This window comes from Podarcis erhardii (genome assembly GCF_964252035.2).
Source record: "Podarcis erhardii genome assembly, chromosome: 5".
NCBI lineage: Eukaryota > Metazoa > Chordata > Lepidosauria > Squamata > Lacertidae > Podarcis > Podarcis erhardii.
Genome location: NC_138509.1, coordinates 1,959,051 through 1,984,232, shown reverse-complemented (window position 1 = coordinate 1,984,232; position 25,182 = coordinate 1,959,051). Strand labels below are relative to the sequence as shown.

Genomic DNA, 25,182 nt, shown 5'->3' with positions numbered 1-25,182 from the left:
CCTCTCCATTCTTAAGGAAATCAGCCCTGAGTGCTCACTGGAAGGACAGATCGTGAAGCTGAGGCTCCAATACTTTGACCACCTCATGAGAAGAGAAGACTCCCTGGAAAAGACCCTGATGTTGGGAAAGATGGAGGGCACAAGGAGAAGGGGACGACAGAGGACGAGATGGTTGGACAGTGTTCTCGAAGCTACCAGCATGAGTTTGACCAAGCTACGGGAGAGAGCCGGATGCGACTAAACGACTAAACAACAACAAAAGGATTTTGGTTATTTGTAGTAGGGAGAATGCCAGCTGCAAAGGAATTCCTGGGTTGAATTATGCAAACCAGCCTGGCTGGCTGGGGGAAGAGAAGACCTCTTCACATTACAAAAAGGTGTTGATGGGCCACAGAAGGATCCTTTGGCCTGGGGAGTCAGATGTCACAAAGGTTGCTGGGGTAACTGTGTGTTTGGGGGGACAGGAAAGGGGAGTTTTCTGGACAAGAGGAGAAAGTAAGGCTGAGATCCATCTTGGGGGAGGTTGCCTGCAATGCTTTGGGCCATGCTGTAGGATCTGGACTCCCTCCATGCAGACTGAATGTGTGAATAGGTGAAGAAACCATATTTCTTAAAGCACGACAGTGTCCGCCGTGTCTTCTATTCTCCAAAGGACACACACAGAGAGAGGCAGGTACCAGGCTTTTGTAACAGTACTAATGGCAGGGACTGAGCAGAAGAGTACATTGCCATGAGATCAAGGGAAGTAGTAGTAATCTTGGTCAAACCACAACAGGAGTCCTGTGTCCAGTTCTGGGCACCACAATTTAAGAATGATATTGACAAGCCGGAAGGTGTGCAGAGGAGGTCAACCAAGATGATCAAGGGTCTGGAAACCAAGCCTTATGAGGAGCGCTTGAAGGGTTGAGGGAGCTGGGTTTGTTTAGCCTGGGAAAGAGGAGACTGAGAGGAGATATGATAGCCCTCTTTAAATATCTTAAGGGCTGTCACATGGGAAATGCAACAAGCTTGTTTTCTCCTGCTCTAGAGGGTAAGACCTGAAGCAATGGATTTAAATTACAAGAAAGAAGATTCAGACGAAAGATCATTAAGAGCTATTTGACCATGGAACAGACTCCCTCAGAAGGCGGCAGAGCCAGACTCCCCTTCCTTGGAGGTTTAGAAGCAGATGTTAAATAGCCATCTGTCAAGGTTGCTTTAGCTGAGATTACTGCATTGCAGGGAGTTGGACTAGATGACCCTCAGGATCCCTATGATTCTATTATTTTACATAAAAAGGTAAAGGAACCCTGACAGTTAAGTTCAGTCGCGAATGACTCTGGGGTTGCGGCGCTCATCTCGCTTTACTGGCCAAGGGAGCTGGCTTACAGCTTCTGGGTCATGCGGCCAGCATGACTAAGCCGCTTCTGGTGAAACCAGAGCAGCACACGGAAATCCTGTTTACCTTCCCACCGGAGCGGTACCTATTTATCTACTTGCACTTTGACGTGCTTTCGAACTGCTAGGTTAGCAGGAGCAGGGACTGAGCAACGGGAGCTCACCCTGTCATGAGGATTCGAACCGCGACCTTCCGACCGGCAACCCCAAGGCTCAGTGGTTTAGACCACAGCGCCACCCACGTCCCAATTATTTTACATACATCACATTAAAAAGTATAAATTATCCATGTTTTCAGTTCCCAGTGGCAGAAATGAAAACTGCACACAAAAAGGGGACAAAACATGGCTGGATTATGTTATATTCTACAGTATCTCACTGCAATATCTCAGTTACAGATAGGTAGCCGTGTTGGTCTGCCATAGTCAAAACAAAACAAATTCCTTCCAGTAGCACCTTAAAGACCAACTAAGTCAGTTCTTGGTATGAGCTTTCGTGTGCATGCACACTTCTTCAGATACTCTGATATCTGAAGAAGTGTGCATGCACACGAAAGCTCATACCAAGAACTGACTTAGTTGGTCTTTAAGGTGCTACTGGAAGGAATTTGTTTTGTTTTGCAATATCTCAGTATCTCTCATATCCCATGTCTGTGTGACTACAAACTGTGAACTGCCCCCCCCCCCAAGACCTATGGATGAAGGGCAGGATACAAATTTAATAATAACAATTTTACACCTCCCAGTGTAGCATAAATCACAGTGCTGAGTGGAGTATGTCTCCTGATTGGATATGATCTGTTTAGAGATTTTAATGGGCAAACTTATTCGAGAATGTTTTATCTTTTAATCAGGATTGAAAAATTGAAAGTTCTAATCAGGTTCGATGCAGAAGTATTGCAGAATTATTTGAAACTTTCTTCTACCTGCAAAATCCAGACGGATTAGAATTTGGCAGGGTCACAGCAGTAAATAAAACAGGAATGAAACATATAACTTCTTCAGTGGATGAACTCCTCAGTTTTGAATTAATTTGTACCTTGTAACATGGCAGTGTGCACCCTGGCACAATAAAGGATTCAGCAGTAAAAACAGAATTATGTCTGAAGACAGACTATAATTTTAAAAGATTGCAATGTGGAATGCTAAAGCAATACCACCCAGTTTGTCTCATTATTGCTTCTGATCAATCTGGCAATGCAATTTCCAGAGTTCCACATAATTCCAGAGATGATAGTGGGATGAGAGCAAGAAATACTTTCCTGCCTGCTTCAGCTCTTGTAATAAACGATTTCTCCGTTTCCACCATCGGACTCCCGTTAGCCATTGCTGGAGATGGATGCTGACCACCCTGACATAAGCAAAGCCCTGTATGCAGAACAGCAATTTAATCTATTTTTTATTTAAGCAGAAGTCAGTTGACCGATGACACCATACTGGACACTGTCTGAAATGGAAAACATGGACCTATGCTTTTCCCTTTTTTATATTCTCAGCTTTGCTTTTATTCTTTTAGTCTGTGTAGAGTTATTTTTATGTACGCTAATGATTTAGTCACATATAAATGCCATATATATATGGTGGGGCAATAAATTGTTCCTTCTTGAGCCCACTGGGACGTGGCTAATCTTTCTGAGCTCTCAGTGTCAGCAGAGTGAGGAGGAGGAAGGAAAAAGGGACAGAGGCCAGTGTTGCACGCAGCACCCGACCAGTATTCAAGGCAGCCCAGGGGGCCACAGCACACTGACCGAGTAGCTTACTCCCTTGACGGTGGGTTTAGGATTGCAGCCTGCATGTTAGCATATTTGCTGCCCTCTGGTGTTCACATAGAACAGTGTTTCCCAACCGGTGTTCCGCGGCACACTAGTGTGCCGCGAGACGTTGCCTGGTGTGCCGTGGGAGGGAGGCGGGCGAGCCGGGCGGCGAGAGGCGGGGCGGCGGCGGCGAGCACACGCGGGGCGGCGAGCGAGCTCCCTCCCACATCCCATCGCCGCTCGCTTCGGCCGGCCGCCCCGTGCTCCGCGCTGGTGTTGGCTAGCCTTGCGCACCCGGGGGATCTCCCCCCGAGAGCGCAAGGCTTGCGGGTGGAAGCCGGCAGCACGGAGCACGGGGCGCCCTTTGGAGGCCATTCCGTGCTCCGCGCTGGTGTTGGCAAGTCTTGCACACCGGGGGATCTCCCCCCGGAGCGCAAGGCTTGCGGGCGGCAGCTGGCAGCGCGGAGCACGGGGCGCCCTTCGGAGGACGCCCTGTGCTCCGCGCTCGTGTTGGCAAGCCTTGCGCACCTGGGGCACGCGTGGGGCGCCCTGAAACAGAGGGTTCCCCATGCTGCGGACTGTAGCCTGCCACCCGACGCGCGGGGCGCCCTGAAGTGGGCCGCCCCATGCTCCGCGCTGGTGTTGGCCAGCCTTGCGCACCCGGGGGATCTCCCCCCGGGAGCGCAAGGCTTGCGGGCGGCAGCTGGCAGCGCGGAGCACGGGGCGCCCTTCAGAGGACGCCCCGTGCTCCGCGCTCGTGTTGGCAAGCCTTGCGCACCCGGGGCGCGCGTGGGGCGCCCTGAAACAGAGGGTTCCCCATGCTGCGGACTGTAGCCTGCCGCCCGACGCGCGGGGCGCCCTGAAGCAGAGCGCCCCTCGCGCCAGGCAGACATGGGCCAGCCCCACAAGCTCGGGGGACAGCGGGGAGGCGCAGCACCGCCATCCCACTGTTCCCCGACCTGGTTTTGGGGGGGGGGAAATAAAGGGAAAAAAAATTTCCTTTATTTCCCCCCCCCAAAAAAGTAGGTGCGTCCTATGGGACGGAGCGTCCTATGGGACGAAAAATACGGTACTTACTATTTCATAATAAAGTAATTATAAAATACTTTCTTTGTGTTTATTTGATGCCTATTAAAGAGAGTTACTTTATATATAGTCAATATAGGCACAGAGTTAATTTTTTAAACATTTTCTAATGGTGGTGTGCCTCGAGATTTTTTTCATGAAACAAGTGTGCCTTTGCCCAAAAAAGGTTGGGAAACACTGACATAGAACATTAACTTTGCCCACTGTTCAGGGCCCCCCCTTCAAGAAATAGTACAGTGGTACCTTGGGTTACATACGCTTCAGGTTACATATGCTTCAGGTTACAGACTCTGCTAACCCAGAATTAGTGCTTCAGGTTAAGAACTTTGCTTCAGGATGAGAACAGAAATCGTGCCCCGGCGGTGCGGCGGCAGCAGGAGGCCCCAGTAGCTAAAGTGGTGCTTCAGGTTAAGAACAGTTTCAGGTTAAGAACGGACCTCCGGAACGAATTAAGTACTTAACCCGAGGCACCACTGTATCTGTAAGCAAATGTAAAGTGGAAAAAAAAACTCACATTCAGTAGCAGAATATGGGGGTGGGGGTGGGGGTGTTCCTGCAAGCATTAGCTAACACTTATCTATATTGCTGTGAAAAGCTGATTTTGGCTGATCTAGTGGTAGACAGAGAAGCAGCAATGAATTCAAATAGCAGAAGAGCAGATTTAGGTTGGATATCAGGAATTGCAGACCAATGAATCAAAATGTCCAGAGAAAGTATCTGTACCAAGAATTTGAGCAGATGATTATGTTTAAAACATACAGAAACAGCAATAAACCGTTTAGAAAATCCAAATATGATTTGTTTTAATCTAATTACAAAATACATTGAAGCAGCTGTAGGCTATAGTCTTCCAGTGACTAAACAATGTTTTTAAAGGGGGAAATGTTATCTAAATTGTGCTTGGGTTTATTTTTTCAAAATTAATTGTTACAGCAAATGATGACGCAATATTTCCCATAAGAAAACCCTCATGGCAGAGCTATATGCTATTAATGTGGGACTGCTGCTAAAATGGGATACTCGTTTCAAGTTCTCCATAATTGACATCACTGTACTGCGTGTTGCACTCGCCCTACCGCACAATGCAATGAGATCACAAGGAACATGGCAGGGAGTCCCCTTCTTAGCAGAGGCCCCATGTTTCTTTTAACATTTTGCTCTGCCCCATTTTGACTGAAGCCTGGTCTAAGTGTTATACTTAGCACTTTGTGTGAGAAGCGAAATGGAAAATGGTTTGCTCTGAAAGCCTCTTGTGTGCTGTGTGGCATCTTGTCTCCAAACACACAGATGTTTGTGTTGATTTTTTACTGTGTGTGGAAATACAGTCAGACACAGACAGAATTTAAACTAAGTTCTGCCTTCTGTTTCTGCAATGTCTAACATCACCACTCTTTTTGGGCAGACTGATTATCCCCTTCCTGCATGCCATATTCTCAACCATTCAGAGAAAGAGGTTGTCAGTCTGGTCAGTCTGGCTGCTGCACAAACTGCTCTGGCTAAATGTAAATGTTGCCCTTATTATGCAAGCGGGATAGAATGCCAAACTATCACAGACTTCTTGTTGCAGAAAGCAGGGGATTCGATATGCAACCAACACATGATACACACTGCAAACAAGCAAAGATACCACATGAGAACTCCATTCATGAGGGAACTGAAACATTTAAACTTGACCTTGTAGGAAAGATAACATGTTCTCTGCTGTGACAAATCCAATCCATCTATAAAGCTTCCAAATTTACCACTAATGTACTTCTTCATGTTTTTCCTCTGTCACATGTTCGCATACATGCCATTGATCAAGTAGTCTAGCTTAGTGTAACGCCTTCTCTGAAGAGATTCAAGCATCTTTCTACCTACCAGCACTGTAACTAAGAGAAAGAAAACCACCCCCAAAAGCAATGCAGCTATAAGTATGCTTTTGTCACCAAAGTGAGGGGAATGTTCCTTGCTGGGCTCTCCATTAATCATATCGCCTTTCAAGCCTTGTTGCCCATTGCCAAGATGGACATCATGTAAAGAAGCAGAAGAAATCTTCATAAGCAGTGGGCTGAGGCTACCAGCACTAGATCCAGCAGAGGTAGATGGGTTGGGAACAGTGGTACTTCTTCTTAGATTCGTAGTTGCCCAAGGTGCATTCTTATGATAAGCTGTAGTAGCCCTAGTGGTTGTTGCCTTTCTAGGAGACACGTGAGGAATTATAGTACCAGGCTGGGTGCCATTGGTAATAGTAGGTGACTTAACTGTAGGCTGTGCAGTGGGAATACCAGGCTCAATAGCATTTGGAGTACTTGGGGACAACAAACTCTTGAGTTCAGGCACTGTTGAAGAACCCAAGCTCTTTGAACCATTTGCCCTTCTGCTTTGTGGATGCTGGGAGTGTCCATCCATCTCATCTATGTGTTTATCATCTAAGTGGTTCAATATTTCCACACTCTTTGGGGGAATTGGCTTTTGCAAAGGACCTGACCCATGCAGAGGGCTTGTTGGGCTGTGAGGATTGAACATAGCAGCCAGTGCAGACACAGACTTCCCATTCACAGCTGGGTGGGAGAGCTGAACTGAAGAAGGAGTTGGCATGGGAACCTTTGCATCTAAAAAGGAAGAAAGGAGGTATATTATTATTTGTTAATACTCTCAACAAGCAAGTCCCCACACAAATACAAATTAAGGGTGAAGAGTCCTTAATTTATTTTAGAATCACTATCCTGCACCCCAGTAGAGGAGACACGCATTCTGATTCCGCTTACAAAGAAGCCTAGAGATTGCAGATTCTGCAGATTCTGCAGGAATGTTGGGAATTATTATTATTATTATTACTCAGAATCCTATACAGAACTACAATTTCCAGAATCCCTTGCTGGGGAACCATTACTGCCAAAAAGTTCAAAACTAGCTCACATGTATAGTTTAGACATGCCTTCAGTTCAATGGGATTTGCCTCCTGGTAGGGCTACAATCCTATGCACACTTGCTTGAGAGTAAGCCTTATTAAATTTGGTGGAAGTTACTTAAGAGTAAACTTTCCTAGGATCAAGTATGCTTAGATGCTCTAACACAACACTACAATGCACAAACTGTACAATCTGTGGAACATCCCTATTGGTATGGTGAAGCTGTGTTGTCTGCAAATGGTCTGGCTAAAACAAGAACACACCACAACACTTACTTGATCTTAGAATCATATAACTGTAGGTTTTGGAGGGATCCCAAGGATCATTTAGTTGAACCCCCTACAGTGCAGAAATCACAGCTAAAGAATCTTTGACAGATTCAGTTTAACAGATTGCAATACATAATAAAATCAAAATTTATCGTAATATCAACATAACCCTGTTTAGGGAAGTTTTAATATTTGAAGTTTTATTCTGTTTTTAGTGTTCTGCTGGGAGCTGCCCAGAGTAGCTGGGGAAACCCAGCCAGATGGGAAGGGTATAAATAATAATTATTATTATCATTATTATAACCACCATCACCACCACAACCTCATTATCTATACTGCACCCATCTGGCTGGGTTTCCCCAGCCACCCTGGGCAACTTACAGCATATCTGAAAATATAATAAAAACATCAGACATTAAAAACTTCCCTAAACAGGGCTGCCTTCAGATGTCTTCTAAAAGTTAGATAGTTGTTTATTTCCTTGACATCTGATGGGAGGGCATTCCACAGGGCAGGCGCCACTACCAAGAAGGCCCTCTGCCTGGTTCCCTGTAACCTCACATCTCGCAGTGAGGGAACCGCCAGAAGGCCCTCGGAGCTGGACCTCAGTGTCTGGGCTGAACGATGGGGAAGGAGATGCTCCTTCAGGTATACTGGGCCGAGGCCATTTAGGCCTTTAAAGGTCAACACCAACACTTTGAATAAAACAGTCAATAATAAAACAGCAACACGAAGCAAGAAAATCTTCCACTGTCAATCAACACTTTTTCTTTTTAAAAATCATTGTTTACCTTTTATCATTCGGTAGGTCACCAGTCCTGACACTTGTCTCACCAGGAAGGTTTCATTAGTGGGATAATAGAACAGGTAGCAATTTGTGTAATTTCCTTTGCTCCTGGTATTAAAGACCACATAGTTGCACTTCTTGCTGTCTGGAAAACACACACGCAAACACACAACCTAAATATACTGTAACACTGGAGAGACTTTATATTTGATATATTTATGATAAGACATCTCAATCTAGAGTGGAATAGTCCTCAATATTCCACCTTGCTGGCTTAGTTCCCACTTGGGTGGGAAACCTGTTACTGGGCTGTACCATTCCAGAGTTTGTTCGTTCATGTGTGTGTAACTAGCTAGCTAGTCAGTGTCATTATTAGCCTAGCTTTCTACCCGATAGGCTAGTTTCTATATGAAGGAGAATTATTTTTTTCATATGGTGGAGCTCCCCTCATTCTGAAGTGGTATAGCCCAGTCATGACGTCACACTCACTATGAGAAGAATTCCAGACCTTTGTCAGGCTCCAGAAGTGCCACAGTTTAGGACAGCCCAATGTTAGTTGGAGATTCAGAGTTGCATCCAGCCAAGTTCAATTCAGTGTAGACCCACTGAAATTAATGAAACTAAGTTTGTCATGGCCCTTAATTTTGATGGGTCTACTCTGAGTAGGACTAGCAATGGGTACCACTCTCATTCTCCTCCCCAGTGCCCTCTGAACTTGAGTCACAGACAGGGCAGACTCTGGTCTTTCAAATTTCAGTGGTGCTCTGTGCAAACCCCAAATTTGGTGCCACCTGCCTCTCGCCTTCCATTCTGTGTACTATGTCATGGTTGCAGTATCCTGCAGAGCCCCCCTTGGCTCGGTGCCGCCCCAAATCTGCCTCTGGGCGGAGAGGCTGAAAAAACTCAGAGGAACTGGTTCATTAACCTTTCAACTTATTTTGTGACATTTTTATCCCACCCTCCTTCTGGAGTACCAGGCAACCTGTGCTTTTTCTCCCATTCTGTACACTCATATACCCTGTGAGGTAGATTAGGTTGAAAAACCACACCAGCAGCCGGCTCTGTCCCATACTGAGAAGGAAAAGACTCCACTGTTACTAGCTATGCACTCACCAATCCATTCCTGCATTGCAGGGGATTGGACTAGATGACAATCACAAATTGTGGGCATCACAATTTAATGATGTCAACAAGCTGGAACGTGTGCAGAGGAGGGCAACCAAGATAATCAAAGGTCTGGAAACCAAGCCTTGAGGGAGTTGGTATGGTTAGCCTGGAAAAGAGGAGACTGAGAGGAGATATGATAGCCATCTTCAAATATCTTAAGGGCTTTCACATGGAAGAGGGAGCATGCTTGTTTTCTGCTGCTCTGGAGGGTAGGACCAATGGCCTCAAGAAAAGAGATTCTGACTAAACATTTGGAAACCTTTCTGACAGTAAGAGCTGTTTGGCAGTGGAACACTCCCATTAGAGATGGTGGACTCTCCTTCCTGGGAGGTTCTTAAGCAGAGCTTGGATGGCCATCTGTCCTGGATGCTTTAGTTGAGAGTCCTGCATTGAAAGGGGTTGGACTAGAGGACCCTTGGGTCCCTTCCAACTCCATAATTCTATTATTCTATGATTCATCCTAGTCAGCAGCTGTGAACTTGGCTTTCTAAAAGCAGCATGAATATGAACTCTGGGAGCATCTGTTCCCCATGTGTGCCAGACATAGCTGCTTTGAAAAAGCTAGGTGGTGAGACTACCAGCCAAGATGAGGGTTAGAGTGGGCAGGTCTCCTGAGTCTTAAACCTGAGACTGAGGGGACAAAGCCTGGCAGAAAAGGAGTGAAACATTAGGGTTAGGAAGTGGGAAGTAGCTCCAGGGCAGGGGGGCTCAGGGTGCGGTCTGGTAAGCATCATGGAAAAGCTATTAGAGGGGGCAGATTAAAGCAAGACTCTAAGCCCTCTTATTGAATATACTCAACATTAAATTTTCTGTACTTCATGATTTCCAGAGATATAGATGCTCTTGACATATAGTTGCACGTGGCTGGAAACATGGGACTGAAGGAGGGGTGGGGAGAAGTCACATTTGGAGAGGGGATTAGAGGGAAAGCACTAGCCATATCTGAGCTCCCACAATTGATTGCAAGCTCCAACTCAGTCCATCCCAGCTCATTTCAAGTGCAGTCAAGTGACACATCTATATGATAAACATAGACTGATTTTATGCCAGCTATAGCTGTCATGGATCCCCATAATCACCCCTCCCTCAATTCTGGGAACTGTAGTTTGGTGTAAGTGCTGAGAATTCTATAATTCTCACACACACAGAGGACAATAGTTCTCAGGGTTTCCTAGAGTGGGGAAATGACTGGCTGTCAAACCAATTTAAGCCTATAATGTAGATGCACCTAAAGAGCACTGTTTTTACCTGCACCCAAGCAGCAGACATCAGCACAGGCTTCCCAAGATGAAGCATGGATTGGATCTTCCCCCCGGATGCCTTTGGAAAAGGCTGCTTTGATGTCAATAGTGATGTTCTCCATCTTCTCCGTGGAACACACTTGATTTTGGGATGGCTTTGGCAAGGTATAAAAGGCCATGGCAAAGAGGCAAGCAGAGCACCATGCAATCCGGATGGGCATCTCTTTCCCTTAGCTGTGACAGACTCCTTACAGTTCTTTTGTTACCATCAGGGTGAGTAAAACTCAGGGTACAGCAATTTTAAGAAAGCTGTGGTGTTTGCATTTGTTCTAGTGAAAAAATGATGAGATAATATCTTACTGTTTAATGTCACAAACAAAAATAAATTCTCATTTCCATTAATATTCACGTATAATTAATTTTTCAAACCAATTAAAAGGAAGTTTGTTGGCATCCATCTGTCTTGAAAGACAACAGAGTGCGCCTCCAGGGGTGAAGTCAAACGGCTGTGTTAGCAGCACCCAAGTGACTTCCCCAGGGCGCCAGGCTGGGCAGTGAGTGTGGAGGTCCTAGGCTGCCCAGGTGACACCCCCCTCTCAGTCTCACTGATGTGGTCCAAAGCAAAGCAATTGGGTTGGCACCAGGTTGGCTGCAGGAGTTGCCAAAAGGAGGACTTACACCTTAGCCTTTCCTTCTCCCAAAGATATCCCACAAGACAGTGAATGTTTAGGGTCAGAGTTTTCCTTCTCTTAGATGGGCTACCTTTTCAGGTGGATGCTCCTCACTTCCCTCTACAGCATGTGCAGAAACTGCCTTCTTGATGGTTAGACCCACTATTGGTCTCATCTGCTCAATCCGCCAGAGCCGGTCTTCCCATGCAGGGGAAGTTCCTAACTCACTGAGGGTTTGAGACCCGTTGGCTACCCTCACCTGGTTTAGCTGGCCAGTTGAAGCCATTCCCAGGGTGTGGCCGTTGTTGCATGCTGACAGCTTCTAGGAGCCAACAGGTGAGAGCTGAGTGCAGGGTGGGGACTCCAGAAGGAGCATGACATGTCCCCCACCAGAGGCACAACACTTCCCCTTGCACCCCATACAGCCCTGAAAGCAGGTATGTGAACTAAAACAACAAAATTAATGTTAAGAATAGAAAAAGGATGCACACAGGTCAATGTGCTGCTGGATAAAATCAAAGGCCCATTGAGTCCAGCACCCTGCTCTCAAGGTGGTCTGACGCTTATGAGGCCTCAAGTGCAACAGCAGCCGTCTCCTCACTTGTGATTCTAAGCAACTGCTATTCAGAGGAATACTGCCTCTGACACTGGAGACAGAACATCACCCTCAGGTTTTGTAGCCATTGGTAGCCTTATTAATTTCTCTAATCTTCTTTTAAAGGCACCCCAAGTTGATGGCCATCATATCCTTTGGGAGTGAATTCCACAGCTCAACTACGCATTGTGTGCAGTAGTACTTTGCCTTTCACGTAGCTCATGAAAAACAACAGGCTTCATTTGTTGCAAATCAAGAGGTATACATTAGTTTCTCAGATATCTGCTTCTTGGGGGATTTTTATGTAAGACATTCATACTCTCAAACCAGTAGTTTATTTGGGACATTGAACATACAAAAAAGGGAGAGCCCCATATGCATGCGAGTTTCCACATGCCTCAACATTGCACTTAAAGGGCACAGAACCTCTGCACTTCCCTCTAAGCAAACAACACTCACACCACAGTGATCTGTGGCTAAGAAAGAAGCTGTGTTGGCTCAAAGAGTCTGGCACATGGAATAACAGTGTAATCCTATGAATGTCTCTTACAGGGCTCGGGAACAGATGAACAATTTGGAACTGTCCTCTTATATCATTTCCCTAGGTATAGTTACATTTGTAATCTCTTATTTATTGCACCCGATGTACATTACATCTAACATATGGTTGAAAACATGATGAGCATATTTGTTTAAGGTTTAAGAAAAAAGGCAAATTAAACACATTCTCTTTCCCATGCCACTTTTTCTTTTCTGGGTAGGCAACCTAGATATGAACCACTAGTCTTTAAAAAAATTTAGAATCATCCTTACAATGAGTGAAGGGATGAAAAAGGAGGGGAAGGATAGTGAGAATAGTGAAGGAAAGGGGATATAATGAAGGGGCTCTTATCCTCACAGTAGCATAAAACATGTAACTCTTCCAGCTTTGCTTCTGATTGTATTTTAATGTCCTGACACTCTCAAATAACATATTTCAAGATTTCTGAAGTTTTTCTGCATTTGAGACCCACAATTTTTACAAGACTATCACAAACTGGAGTCTGCTAGGTCTGGCTCCCACCAAGTTTGTGGCAATTAAATACACTGAGAATTGGCATCCATCTGTCTTGGGAGACAATGGAGGAGCTGCACCTTTGGGGGTGAAGTCAAACTGTTGGAAGGTTACAGAACTTGTTGTGGCAGCAGAGACCAATTTGGGAAAGACATGTTTTGTTGCATTATATTATTAATTTTATTAAACTAATTAAACAATTTGCAATGAGTTTAATTTATTAAACTAATTAAACAATTTAGCTCAGCAATGGAAGAACCAGACTGAAAAACCCATGAACATATGTGAAAATATTATCTGGGATACAGCAATGTCTGAGCGTCTCACCAGACATAGGACAATTACAGGCTTAACAAATAGAGACACCTTCCATGGAACGTGGACCCCTTTCTTTTACTAGGTTAATGACCAAAATCAAGATCTCGTACCAACTGCTCAATATTCTCAGTGGAAAGGTTACATAAAGTAATATGTCTGAATGTCGAATGCTGGATAAGTGTTTACTAGTTTTTGGATGTGCATTTGCATTAAAAAAACCAACAATAATAAAAAATTTGTCCTAAAAAAAATTAAACCAAGCAATTACAGCTGATCTGTATCAATTACCCAGCTGCTCAGTGTCAGATTCTTGCAGGTTTTATTGTAATTTTAGTAGCTCTTGGACATTCTGGAAGGTCTCCTGCTTCATTGAACCAGGACTCCACTGAAGGTCTTGCCTCCTGTCCCACCCATTCTGCTCAGGTGTGAGTCAGATGGAAGGCATAACACCACCACCGCCGCCTCAGGGATGTGTGACTCACACCACATAGGGGGTATTTGCGCAGTCTTCAGAGCACACAGGTGGGGGCGAGAATGTAAGGATGTGTTTGGGCCCTCTCCTTCCTTCTTTCCTAGACCCGAGGCAGATTTCACCAAAGTAGCTGGATTTCCTGTGAAAATCCACTTTCCCAAAGAGAGCTTGCCAGAAAGACTTCCTTCAGTTGGTTTATGTACTAAAAAACTATGAATCGCCCTCTTGCCCATGTTACTTTAAGGAGTGCTAAAACGTTATATACATTTAATGTACATCTATGTTATACATTTAAAGGCACAAGCGCAGGGCCAGAGGAAAGATGGCAACCTTAATTAGGAGGTAAAGGGAGAGCTTGAGAGGATTGGGGGAGAAATGGGAGGGTGCTTTGCACTACAGTTGCAATTGAAATCATTCAACCCCCATTGCAAATTGGGTTTATTATCAAAATTTACAGACTTTCTGCTATTTGCAATGAGCAAATCAAACAAAAACAATTGAAATAGCTCAACAAAACAGATGCTTCAAGGTGTTTCCCCACTTGAAGCATCCAAAGTCTCTAGGAACATTCAGTACCTTTAATATTTTGTTGTATCCTGCGCCTTGTTTGTGAAGCAAATTCCTTTGTTCCAGCCTCATACATATTGTCCGGGGGGGGGGGGGGAATCCTTATCATAATTTATCATCATCTCCCACATAGTTCAGGTGAGAGTTCATCTAATGTCTTCATCTAATGTCTTTCTCAACAGCCCGGCATACAGAAATTACTGTATTTTTTGCTCTATAAGACTCACTTTTTCCCTCCTAAAAAGTAAGGGGAAATGTGTGTGCATCTTATGGAGCGAATGCAGGCTGCGCAGCTATCCCAGAAGCCAGAACAGCAAGAGGGATCGCTGCTTTCGCTGTGCAGCGATCCCTCTTGCTGTTCTGGCTTCTGAGATTCAGAATATTTTTTTTCTTGTTTTCCTTCTCCAAAAACTAGTCTTATGGTCTGGTGCATCTTATAGAGTGAAAAATACAGTAAGTCACTGGGGCAAGTGATGAAGTGATGCAGTGATGCAGGCCCAGTTCAGATATGATGCTTTCATTTATCCTGGATTATATGCAGGTTTATAGTAGAGAATAAACCAGAGTTTCCCAGTTTGAATGTCACAGAAAACTGCGGTTTACCCAAGCTCCTGAAACCTTTCTTATGGACTTGGAGTATGAGAAAAGAAAGGAGAGAACTCCTGGGCACACTTGTACTTGAGCGATTGTTACACTTGATTTAGGCTACATAACATTTATTTGCTTATTTCCTTATTTTATAAGCTTATTTGCTTATTTTTCTACCATCCTCAATCTGCACGATGCTTTACATAATATAGCAGGATAGACCTCTGCACTGTGGAGCTTACAATCTGTAAATCAGCACAAGAGAGACAAAGGAAAAGAAGGTGGGCACTGGAGGCAGGAGTAAATAGGCTTTAAAGATCAGCACCAACACTTTGAATTGTGCTCAGAAACGCACTAGGAGCCACTGAAGATTTCTTGGACCGGTGTTACATGGTCTTGGTGGCCACTCTCAGTCACCAGTCCAGCTGCCGCATTCTGGATTACTTGTAGTTTCCGGGTCACCTTCAAAGGTAGCCCCACAGAGAGTGCATTGCCGTAGTCCAAGCGGGCGATAACTAGAGCATGCACCACTCTGGCGAGACAGTCTGCAGGCAGATAGGGTCTCAGCCTGTGTACCAGGTGGAGCTGATAAACAGCTGCCCTGGACACAGAACTGACCTGCGCCTCCATGGACAGCTGTGAGTCCAGAATGACTCCCAGACTGCATACCTGGTCCTTCAGGGGCACAGGACCAGGGAGTCCTCCACACCTGCCCCACCAAAAACTTCTGTCTTGTCAGGATTCAACCTCAATCAGTTAGCCGCCATCCATCCTCCAACCGCCTCCAGACACTCACACAGGTGGGCAAAGCTGGGTGAGACCAACTCCACCCTGTTCACCCACCCAGTTTCAATGATACATGCCAGATCAGCCTCCCCCAGGCTGCCCAGGCACTCAACAGCAGCAGTCACAGACCTGAGGGCTGCCCCAGGTTGGAGGAGGGGCTGGCACACGGCACAGTCACTAACTGCCTGGGCTGTGTGCCCCCCACCCAGCCTGCCCCTCCTCCCTCACCATACCTCCCCCTAGAATCATAGAGTTGGAAGAGACCACAAGGGCCATCGAGTTCAACCCCTGCCAAGCAGGAAACACCATCAGAGCACTCCTGACATATGGTTGTCAAGCCTCTGCTTAAAGACCTCCAAAGAAGGAGACTCCACCACACTCCTTGGCAGCAAATTCCACTGTCAAACAGCTCTTACTGTCAGGAAGTTCTTCCTAAGGTTTAGGTGGAATTTTCTTTCTTGTAGTTTGGAACCATTGCTCCGTGTCCGCTTCTCTGGAGCAGCAGAAAACAACCTTTCTCCCTCCTCTATGTGACATCCTTTTATATATTTGAACATGGCTATCATATCACCCCTTAACCTCCTCTTCTCCAGGCTAAACATGCCCAGCTCCCTTAGCCGTTCCTCATAAGGCATCGTTTCCAGGCCTTTGACCATTTTGGTTGCCCTCCTCTGGACACGTTCCAGTTTGTCAGTGTCCTTCTTGAACTGGGGTGCCCAGAACTGGACACAGTACTCCAGGTGAGGTCTGACCAGAGCAGAATACAGTGGCACTATTACTTCCCTTGATCTAGATGCTATACTCCTATTGATGCAGCCCAGAATTGCATTGGCTTTTTTAGCTGCCGCGTCACACTGTTGGCTCATGTCAAGTTTGTGGTCAACCAAGACTCCATGTACTGCTCTCAAGCCAGGTGTCCCCCATCTTGTATTTGTGCCTCTCATTTTTTTTGCCCAAGTGCAATATTTTAAATTTCTCCCTGTTAAAATTCATCTTGTTTGTTTTGGCCCAGTTCTCTAATCTGTCAAGGTCGTTTTGAAGTGTGATCCTGTCCTCTGGGGTGTTAGCCACCCCTCCCAGTTTGGTGTCATCTGCAAATTTGATCAGGATGCCCTTGAGACCATCATCCAAGTCGTTGATAAAGATGTTGAATAAGACCGGGCCCAAGACAGAACCCTGTGGCACCCCACTAGTCACTCTTCTCCAGGATGAAGAGGAACCATTGATGAGCACCCTTTGGGTTCGGTCAGTCAGCCAGTTACAAATCCACTGAGTGGTAGCATAGTCAAGTCCGCATTTTACCAGCTTCTTTACAAGAATATCATGGGGCACCTTGTCAAATGCCTTGCTGAAATCAAGGTAGGCTACATCCACTGCATTCCCTTCATCTACCAGGGTTGTAATTCTGTCAAAAAACGAGATCAGGTTAGTCTGACATGACTTATTTTTCAGAAATCCATGCTGACTATTGGTGATCACAGTATTCCTTTCTAGGTGCTCACAGACTGTTTGCTTAATGATCTGCTCCAGAATCTTCCCTGGTATTGATGTCAGACTGACTGGGCGGTAATTATTTGGGTCCTCTCTTTTCGCCTTTTTGAAAAAGGGACAACATTTGCCCTCCTCCAGTCTGCCGGGACTTCGCCTGTTCTCCAGGAATTCTCAAAGATGACTGCCAGTGGTTCTGAGATCACATCTGCCAGTTCTTTTAATACTCTACCCCTGGAGACTTGAATACATCTAAACTAGCCAAGTATTCTTGTACTATCTCCTTAGTTATTCTGGGCTGTGTTTCCTCTGCTGAATCATTTGCTCCAAATTCTTCAGGTCGGGCATTGTTTTCTTTATCGGAGAAGACTGAGGCAAAGAAGGCATTGAGGAGTTCAGCCCTTTCTGTGTCCCCTGTTTGCATTTCACCATCTTCTCCTCTGAGTGACCCCACAGTTTCTTTGTTCTTCCTTTTGCTACGAACATACCCATAAAGCCTTTTTTGTTGCTTTTAACTTCTCTAGCAAGCCTGAGTTCATTCTGTGCTTTAGCTTTTCTGACTTTGTGTCTACACGTGCTGGCTATTTGTTTGAATTCCTCTTTGGTGGTTTCCCCTCTTTTCCATCTTTTGTACACATCCTTTTTTAATGTTAACTCATTTAAAAGTTCTTTAGATAGCCACCCTGGCTTCTTTAGGCACCTTCCATGTTTCCGTCTCATTGGTATTGCCTGAAGTTGTGCTTTTACTATCTCCCTCTTAACAAACTCCCAGCCATCATGAACTCCCTTTCCTTTTAGTATTACTGTCCATGGGATCTCACCCAGCACTTCCCTAAGTTTTATGAAGTCGGCTTTCTTAAAGTCAAGAAATTGAGTCCTAGTATGCTTGGCTGCTCCTTTCCGCTGTATAGTAAACTTCAGAAGAGCATGATCACTCGCGCCTAATGATCCTTCTACTTCTACCCCACTAACCAGGTCATCAACATTGGTTAGGACCAGATCTAAAATGGCTGTTCCTCTTGTTGCTTCTCCCACTTTCTGGACAATGAAGTTGTCTGCAAGGCCAGTGAGGAATCTGTTTGACCTTATGCTCTTGGCTGAGTTTGACATCCAACAAATATCCGGGTAACCGAAGTCCCCCATTACTACTATCTCCCTTCCTTTTGCATGCTTGGCCATCTGTTCCAGGAAGGCATCATCTATGTCCTCCGTTTGGCTTGGGGATCTATAGTAAACTCCCCACAAGGTCACTGTTATTCTTCTCTCCCTTAATTTTGACCCAAATGCTCTCACTTTGGCTTTGAGGTTCTAAATCTTGGATCTCTTCATAGGTATACACATCCCTGACATAGAACGCCACTCCTCCTCCTTTCTTGTCTGGTCTATTTCTCTGAAATAGATTGTATCCCTCCATTATTACATTCCAATCGTGGGACTTATCCCACCAGGTTTCAGTGATGTCTATTATGTCATATTTAGTTTGCTGTACCAAGAGCTCAAGCTCATCTTGTTTATTTTCCATGCTTTGCGCATTAGTGTACAGACATTGAAGTCCATTAATCATTCCCCCTTGTCTCTTATTTAAGGATTTTTTCCTCCCACCACTAGGTCTGTGTGCTGTTTGCTCCATTTGGTCTATGACATTTGGATGATCATCTTCATCAATTGATAGACTCCTACCTTCAGGAGCACTGTCTCCCTCCCCCACATTAGTCAGTTTAAAGCCCTCCTGATGAGGTTTCTGAGATTTCTGAGATTACTTAGAACCCCTGTAACTGGGCCTCCCCCTGCTCTCTGCCGCTCCTCTCCTCCCAGGCCCATCCCACCAAGCGCCCTTACAAAACAAGTATCCAAGTCAGATGGAGTTTTAAACTTATTAATTAAAACATTTCTGTACTCCTTTCCCATATTCCTTTCTGGCAGGGCTCAGGCACTTTTTAAACAGCTATAGATATGCATTTCCTCAAGACAGAGAAGTCTTTGCTTGTTGAATTTCTGCTTGCCAGGAAGAGAGCTATAATAATACTTAACTATTTTAACAATAACAATATTTCATAGTTAAGCGGATCCAAAGCCCTGCCAGAAAAGGAAAAGGAAGTGACTCCAGATCCAACCCAGCCACTCCATATTAGAAATCAATACTTCCTTCTGGTGGGTCAGATTACTGGGTGTGTCAACAGATTTCTATCACAGGGCAATTCAGCACATACAGCTAAGAAAAGAACTTTATGTGACTTAAAGGGTGTCTCCATAACAGATAAGATTGTGTTAAATCCACTGAGGGCAAGGGGGGGCGGGCTGGGATCCACACCCTTCTTTTAAAAAACAGCATAATTACCTGATGTGTGAGACAGAATCACACATTACATTATTATTAATACATCACACTTAATTTTCCTGGGGGAAATGTGATGGCTGAATAAGCCATTCTAAGAACAATATCCTGTGATTTATATGGCATTTCTCCTAATGCTTGAAGAATCTGAAGGACTAACAAGTTGAGGGAAAAGCCGTAAGACATCCTGACAAGACGGTAGCACAGGGGTGCTTCTCACTGGCCAGGAAATTGGTGTGCCATCCATTCCAGATGGCCTTGCACTGAAAAAGCAGGCGCACAGCTGAGGAGACTTCTTGATCCAGGATCATACCCTTTAGCAGCAGCGTTGCATTTTCTGGACAGGAATAGCTTGGCTACAGTGATCCATGCTCCCCCAGTTGCTTCACAGTGTTTACATACGGCTGCCTGTGAAGACGTCCCAGAAGTCGCAACCAATGCAGAATATAACAGGCAGAATGCAAACTGCCACAGCTAGATGGCATCATATTATTCTCAAAGAGCTGTACTAGTTTCCTATTCACTTCAGAGCCCAGTTCCAGGTGGGCATCTTTATCTTAAAACCCTCAATGACTTAAGACCCAAATACCTCTCCCTATTTCAATCTGCCCAGGCTGGCCAAGAATGTCCACAAAGGCCCTTCCTAGAGTTCCTTTGCCAAAGGAGGTGCATTACGAAGCAACAAAAGAGAGGTGCCCCAGTTGTGTAACACCCTTTTAATTTGCCCAGGCATTTAAAATAGTCATCATCCTATATGTCTGTTCTCCTACATTCGGTGTTTCAGAATTGGTTTTACTTATTTCATTTTTTGTATTATTGCATTTTATTCTGGCATGATTACTTAACTCATGTCCATTGGGTGCTGCCCTGATATTTGCAAAGATGAAGTGCAGTTCAAAAACATTTTACATAAAATTATTTAACACTAAGAGAACTATAGTTTGTGCCTGTTCTGGAGCTCATTCATTCACTGATGGGCAGGGTTTGTCACTTTCCACTTTTGTACAGTGTCCGTGATGCACAGCTTACTTGGTAGAGCATGACTCTCTTAATCTCAGGGCCACATTGGGCAAAAGGTTTCTGTATTGCAAGTGGTTGGACTAGATGACCCTCGTGGTTCCTTCCAATTCAACAGTTCGATTATTCTAAGAATCTATTTGTTAAGCACCATTGACTAGTATTAATTTGTACTGCATCACACCTCTGACATGAACTGGCTAAGCTGTTACAACCGGCACAGAATATTCAGGTACTCAAGGAGCAAAACAGTTTGCAGAACAAAGTCTATGAGGGAAGAGAACTGGTCAGTTTGGTTGTAATTAAAGCCCCAGGCAAGAGGTAGCTGTGGTGTGGTAAGAAGTCTTGGGATACAAAGAAGCAGACAAAGAGGCCTGGGTCTCATGAGGGGAAAGGGAGAGGGACCCTCCTGAAATACGTAAGCTCACACAGCAATTCCCACCATCCCTGGACACTGGCCATGCTGGTGAGTCTGGAGGTGATAATGGTGGCTGCTTCATGCCCTAATTTTAGCCACATTATGCCCTCCCTTACTTTCTAAAAACCAAGAGCAGGGGGTGGGGTTGCACAAAAGGTAAGGGCAATCCTTCTCCAGCCCCCTTGCTGCTTGAGGAAAAGGGCCACGGAATCATTAACTGAGCTAGGAACGCTGATGAAACTCCACAAAGACCGGGAGGGGCCCTATGATGCGCCCAGGGAGAAGGAAGGGCCTTGTCTGGGTCAGGACAAGAGACAGAGTGCTTGAAAAGCAGGGACCAAAGAAAACTGGGGGGAGTGGAAGCACAGAGGAGCCCAGGAAGGAGGGCTGTGGCAAAACCTCATAGATGATGCAGTATTGTGGGCTGTGTTAAACTAGAATCCGATTCTTAACAGACACATGGTTTTTAATTAATATTTTGAGATTATTGTATTTTAATGATGTTATACACGCCCCTGGGCTCTGATGGGAGGAAGGCTGGTATGCAAATACAAATAGTAATCATGGTGATGGAAGGGTGGAAGTTCACTGCCAAGAACAGATGTCGGTGGGAGCACTGGACTACTGCATTCCCCTGCACACATGATAAATGTGAAAAGGTCCACACATATCCCTTCAGTTTCTATGAAAGCTGGAACCCTCTGCAGTTGGGGTTTCAGTTCCTGTGGAAATTATGTCTACACCCCTGGGCAGAAGCCTGCAAACATCCACACTCAATGTGTGGACACTGGGGACAGGGGGAGGAAACATGACTCTGTTCACTGCATGAGTGGAGATTAATCTGCTTGTTGTGGTTTCTTCTGCCACTGCTGTATTTTGACCTGGCAACCACAAGAGGGCTACAAGGTCCAAGAAAAGGGGTGGAGGCCTGAATTTGCACATGAAGTTGAGCCAACCAGCTAATGTTTGGATGCAGGCTTCTAGTATTAATAATAGCCTTCTCACTTGCTGTTTTAGGGCAGAGGGCTGTGACTAAAAGACGACTGAGTGTGGTAGAAGCCTGAGCCCAGGCACAAAACCGGCTTCATCAAAATATAAAGTTCTGTTGGCTGACTTGCTTGGAGTTTTGGTGTTCCCAGAATGGACTATCAGAACTACTGCACAGTGGGAAACTACGGTCCAGAGCAGGGAAGGAGACCTCCAGGAGCTCCAGATGCTGTTCGACTACAGCTGCCCTTGACCCTTGCCACTGGCCATGTTGGCAGGACCGCACCGGCCCCGCCGGGCCACAGATGCCCCATCCCTGACTTCGAGGAAACGGCGGCATCTGCCAAAGGCAGCACCAAGAGGACAGCGTCTTGCGCTGCAGGTTGCAGGTTTCACCATGAATCCTAGAGATCCTTTGGAATCCGGATCCTTCTTCTCTTGTTCCGAGGAGCAGTGAAGCAGAGTCCGATCCCAAGCTCGGGTCTGCAACCCCACGCGCTCCCACGGCCAAGAAGGCCACCAAGCGCTCTGCTCAACTCTGCTCCGGTTTGGGGGGCTTACCTGGCAAGGCAGCCGGCGCCTCCCCTCCGACGAAGTTGGCCGGCTTCCTCGACCGCTGCGTGGGAAGAACTCGGCCTGGGAGTCGAGGGAGGAGGAGTTCGCGGAAAAGGAAGAGGAGGACCGGAGAAAAGCTGCACCCCGAGCAGGCGTCGCCTTCCCTCAGAAACCGGAGCCGTTTATTCAGAGGGAATGGTTTCTAAGAGCGAGCAACCCGATCTGTGCCTGCATTTGCTCTGATGGGATTTCCTGCCACCCGCCTTTAACGCTGCGGCTCCAGGAATGTCTCCTGCTTTAAGCAAGCGCCGCTGAGCTCCCCGGGGCTTGCAGCATCGCCGCGCCATCGGGCCGGGAGTCCGGCGCTGCTTCCGCGGCGAAGAGGCCCCGCCGCGCCCTCCGCTCCGCCTCCCGGCCTGGGCGAGGCTGACCCGGGAACCGAACCAAGGCTGGTTGCTGGGAAGGCGGAAGCGCCGGCTCGGGGCGGGCGCGAGAGAGCTGCCCTTGCCCGGGGTCTCGCCGGCGCCTGGCGGGCAAGCGCCGCCCTTCCTGCTCCGCCGGGGATTTCTCTCGCCATGGGGGCCGAGCAGAGCGCAGAGGCGGAAAACCGGCATCCCGAGCCGAGCACTTCAGGTGGGGCTCCCTTTCCTTCCCACTGGCGGGGGTTGCTTTGGGTGCGCACGAGCTGCGCCTCTCCAGGCTGCTTCTCAGGGATGCTCCGCGGTGCAAACCGGGAGCAAGGCTCGCCTGCTGGGACGCGTCTCAGCTGCTCTCGCGCTCCCAGCCGGTGAGCCGCATCCCATCAGCTAACTTGGCGGGCAGCGGGGAAACAAACTTGTGGAACTCCCGTTTTTAAAATTACTTGCTACGAACGAACAGATCAGGCGGAGAGGAAAAGGTGTCTGTTCTAGGAGCCTTGCCCCCAATGCTCAAAAATGGCATCCCTGATCTGCAGCCTGAACTGGTACTCTCTCCTCTGCTATCTGCCAGCCCGATCACGTTTCATTCTGCTTACATGTGCAGACGAGACCTGGCTGATTTAACTGAGCACCATTTTTTATTACAGCCTTTTGCAGAACTTTCCTCTAATTTGTCATTCTTTTATCTTAGCTGAGTTGACCAGGAAGAGCAAGATAAAATGCCACCTTCAGGGCCCAGTCCCATCTCAGGTTCCACTTTACAGCAGACACAGTTCATACATACTTTTGCAAGTGAGACTTTCTGCAAAGTGATGGGCGTGCATGTAAGAATTGGACCTTGGCCTCCCAAAATAGAAGTTGCTAGAAGTAGAGACAAGAACAGAAAATGTGCAGTCTAATAAGAAATTAAATTTTACAAGTATTATAGTGGGAAATGTATACAGGCAACTCCTGATTTAGACGCCTCCAAATGATGCATGACGTGCCCAGCCCCGAACCTGGAAGTCTCCCCAAAACATCATAGAGATGTCATGAGAAGGGGCAGAGTGGGCTCCAGAACGGAACTCCCACACAAAATGATGATGATTGCTTGTAATTCGCTCAGCAGCCTGTTTTGTGAAATCATGGTCTAAAATGGATTTTTGCCTGTCTCAAGCAAGCTAGTGTGCGTGGCTAATTCGTGCCCAAACCCCTGCTCCTTGTGCCACAGGGAAGAGGAAACAACCAACACACTGACTTTGTGTTACATGCAAACCACAAGTGGTAAGCCAAGGTCTGTTCTTGTGGTTTGTTTGGGAGAAGTGCGTGTAGCAGTATGTCAGGGGTCTGATTGCTCCCTCTCTGTGGCATAGGCAGAAGGGGCTGCGGGTGAATGAACACGATGCACTGGCATGTTTCACATTTACAATAAACTGTGGTCTGCTTTAGACTATGGATTCAAATTATGTGCAAACCAGGCCAGTGGACCTTTCTATCACAATAATTGAGTGTGTGGGTATTTTACGACAACACGCTGTTAAGTCATTCTTTTTTGCTGGTACCAGATGAAGGGTAATCCTAGGTGTGCTTTGTGCTTCCTTATACTTGACTGGATATTTTCCCCAGCTTCTCCTTCACCGGCCAAGCAGCGAGCTAAAATGGATGATATTGTGGTGGTGGCACAAGGGACGCAGTCTTCGCGGAATGTCAGCAATGACCCAGATGTCATTAAGTTGCAGGAAATCCCAACTTTCCAACCCCTTCTGAAAGGTAAGATGTTACATGGAAAAATAAGGTTCCCATGTCTGCCCCCCACATTCCCCTTTGAGCCTCCTGGTTCATAACAGTGCCGATTTTTGATGATCCCATTTTACTCTTCTCATTTGTTTTGTCATGCATTGCTGAGTCCTCATGCTGCTATAAAGTGGTAGAGAGAACTGGGTAAAACATAAACATGTTTTAATGTATTGATGTGTTAAAGCTAGTGGTTTGTAGTTTGTCCAGAAAGCAGTTATATTTGTGCTTCTAGTTCTGTTGAGTCATTTTTTTCTGCAGTGTGAAGAGATGAACCTTATGGGAGGCTTGGGATAAGGGTGGAGAACCCTTTTTAGACCCGGGATGCAAGTGGCAGGTGGGTCCACAGGCAAGATTAGGCGGGGAGCAATGAATGTACAGCTTCTACACACACTCCTCTGTTTCTCCTCTATCAAGGCAAGAAAGAAGTATTATTGGAGTCCAAGGACACATTCTAGTTAGGCAAAATCCCTCCAGGAGGGTGCAAAATAGATCTGGGGAGAAGGTGTGTGGCTGAGCAGGGAGGTGTAGCCTTGGGGAGAATTCTGTGGACCAGAGAGAGGCC

The 25,182-nt window shown here is 46.2% G+C and overlaps 2 protein-coding genes and 1 long non-coding RNA gene across 8 annotated transcripts in view; 2 read left to right on the top strand and 1 right to left on the bottom strand.

Annotated features, from left to right (window-relative positions):
• Positions 1-4,993: 4,993 nt before the first annotated feature.
• MANSC1 (MANSC domain containing 1) lies at positions 4,994-10,903 on the bottom strand. Of its 4 annotated transcripts, none has more exons than XM_081861413.1 (3): positions 10,582-10,903; positions 8,171-8,311; positions 4,994-6,810 (listed from the first exon to the last, which is right to left on the bottom strand). In XM_081861413.1, exons 1-3 carry the CDS (start codon positions 10,793-10,795, stop codon positions 5,990-5,992), a joined length of 1,176 nt encoding a protein of 391 aa, XP_081717539.1. In that variant the 5' UTR covers positions 10,796-10,903; the 3' UTR covers positions 4,994-5,989. The 4 variants fall into 4 exon arrangements, with proteins under 4 accessions (XP_081717539.1, XP_081717542.1, XP_081717540.1 ...); XM_081861416.1 differs by lacking the exon at positions 10,582-10,903 and adding an exon at positions 9,280-9,647; XM_081861414.1 differs by lacking the exon at positions 10,582-10,903 and adding an exon at positions 9,259-9,310.
• A 6,451-nt stretch (positions 10,904-17,354) lies between these two features.
• On the top strand, positions 17,355-18,837 carry LOC309342944. The gene is made up of 3 exons (XR_014157040.1): positions 17,355-17,378; positions 18,089-18,238; positions 18,722-18,837. It is a non-coding gene; the product is annotated as an uncharacterized lncRNA (long non-coding RNA).
• A 4,112-nt stretch (positions 18,838-22,949) lies between these two features.
• BORCS5 (BLOC-1 related complex subunit 5) overlaps positions 22,950-25,182 on the top strand; it is a 43,927-nt gene continuing 41,694 nt past the window's right edge. For 2 of the 3 annotated variants that reach the window (XM_081861429.1, XM_081861430.1), the window contains exons 1-2: positions 22,950-23,058; positions 24,450-24,593. In XM_081861429.1, coding sequence (XP_081717555.1) covers positions 23,001-23,058; positions 24,450-24,593 — 202 coding nt within the window. In that variant the 5' untranslated portion in view covers positions 22,950-23,000. Of the gene's footprint in view, positions 23,059-23,183; positions 24,594-25,182 lie in introns of those variants that run through there. The other variant, XM_081861428.1, reaches the window with a different exon arrangement.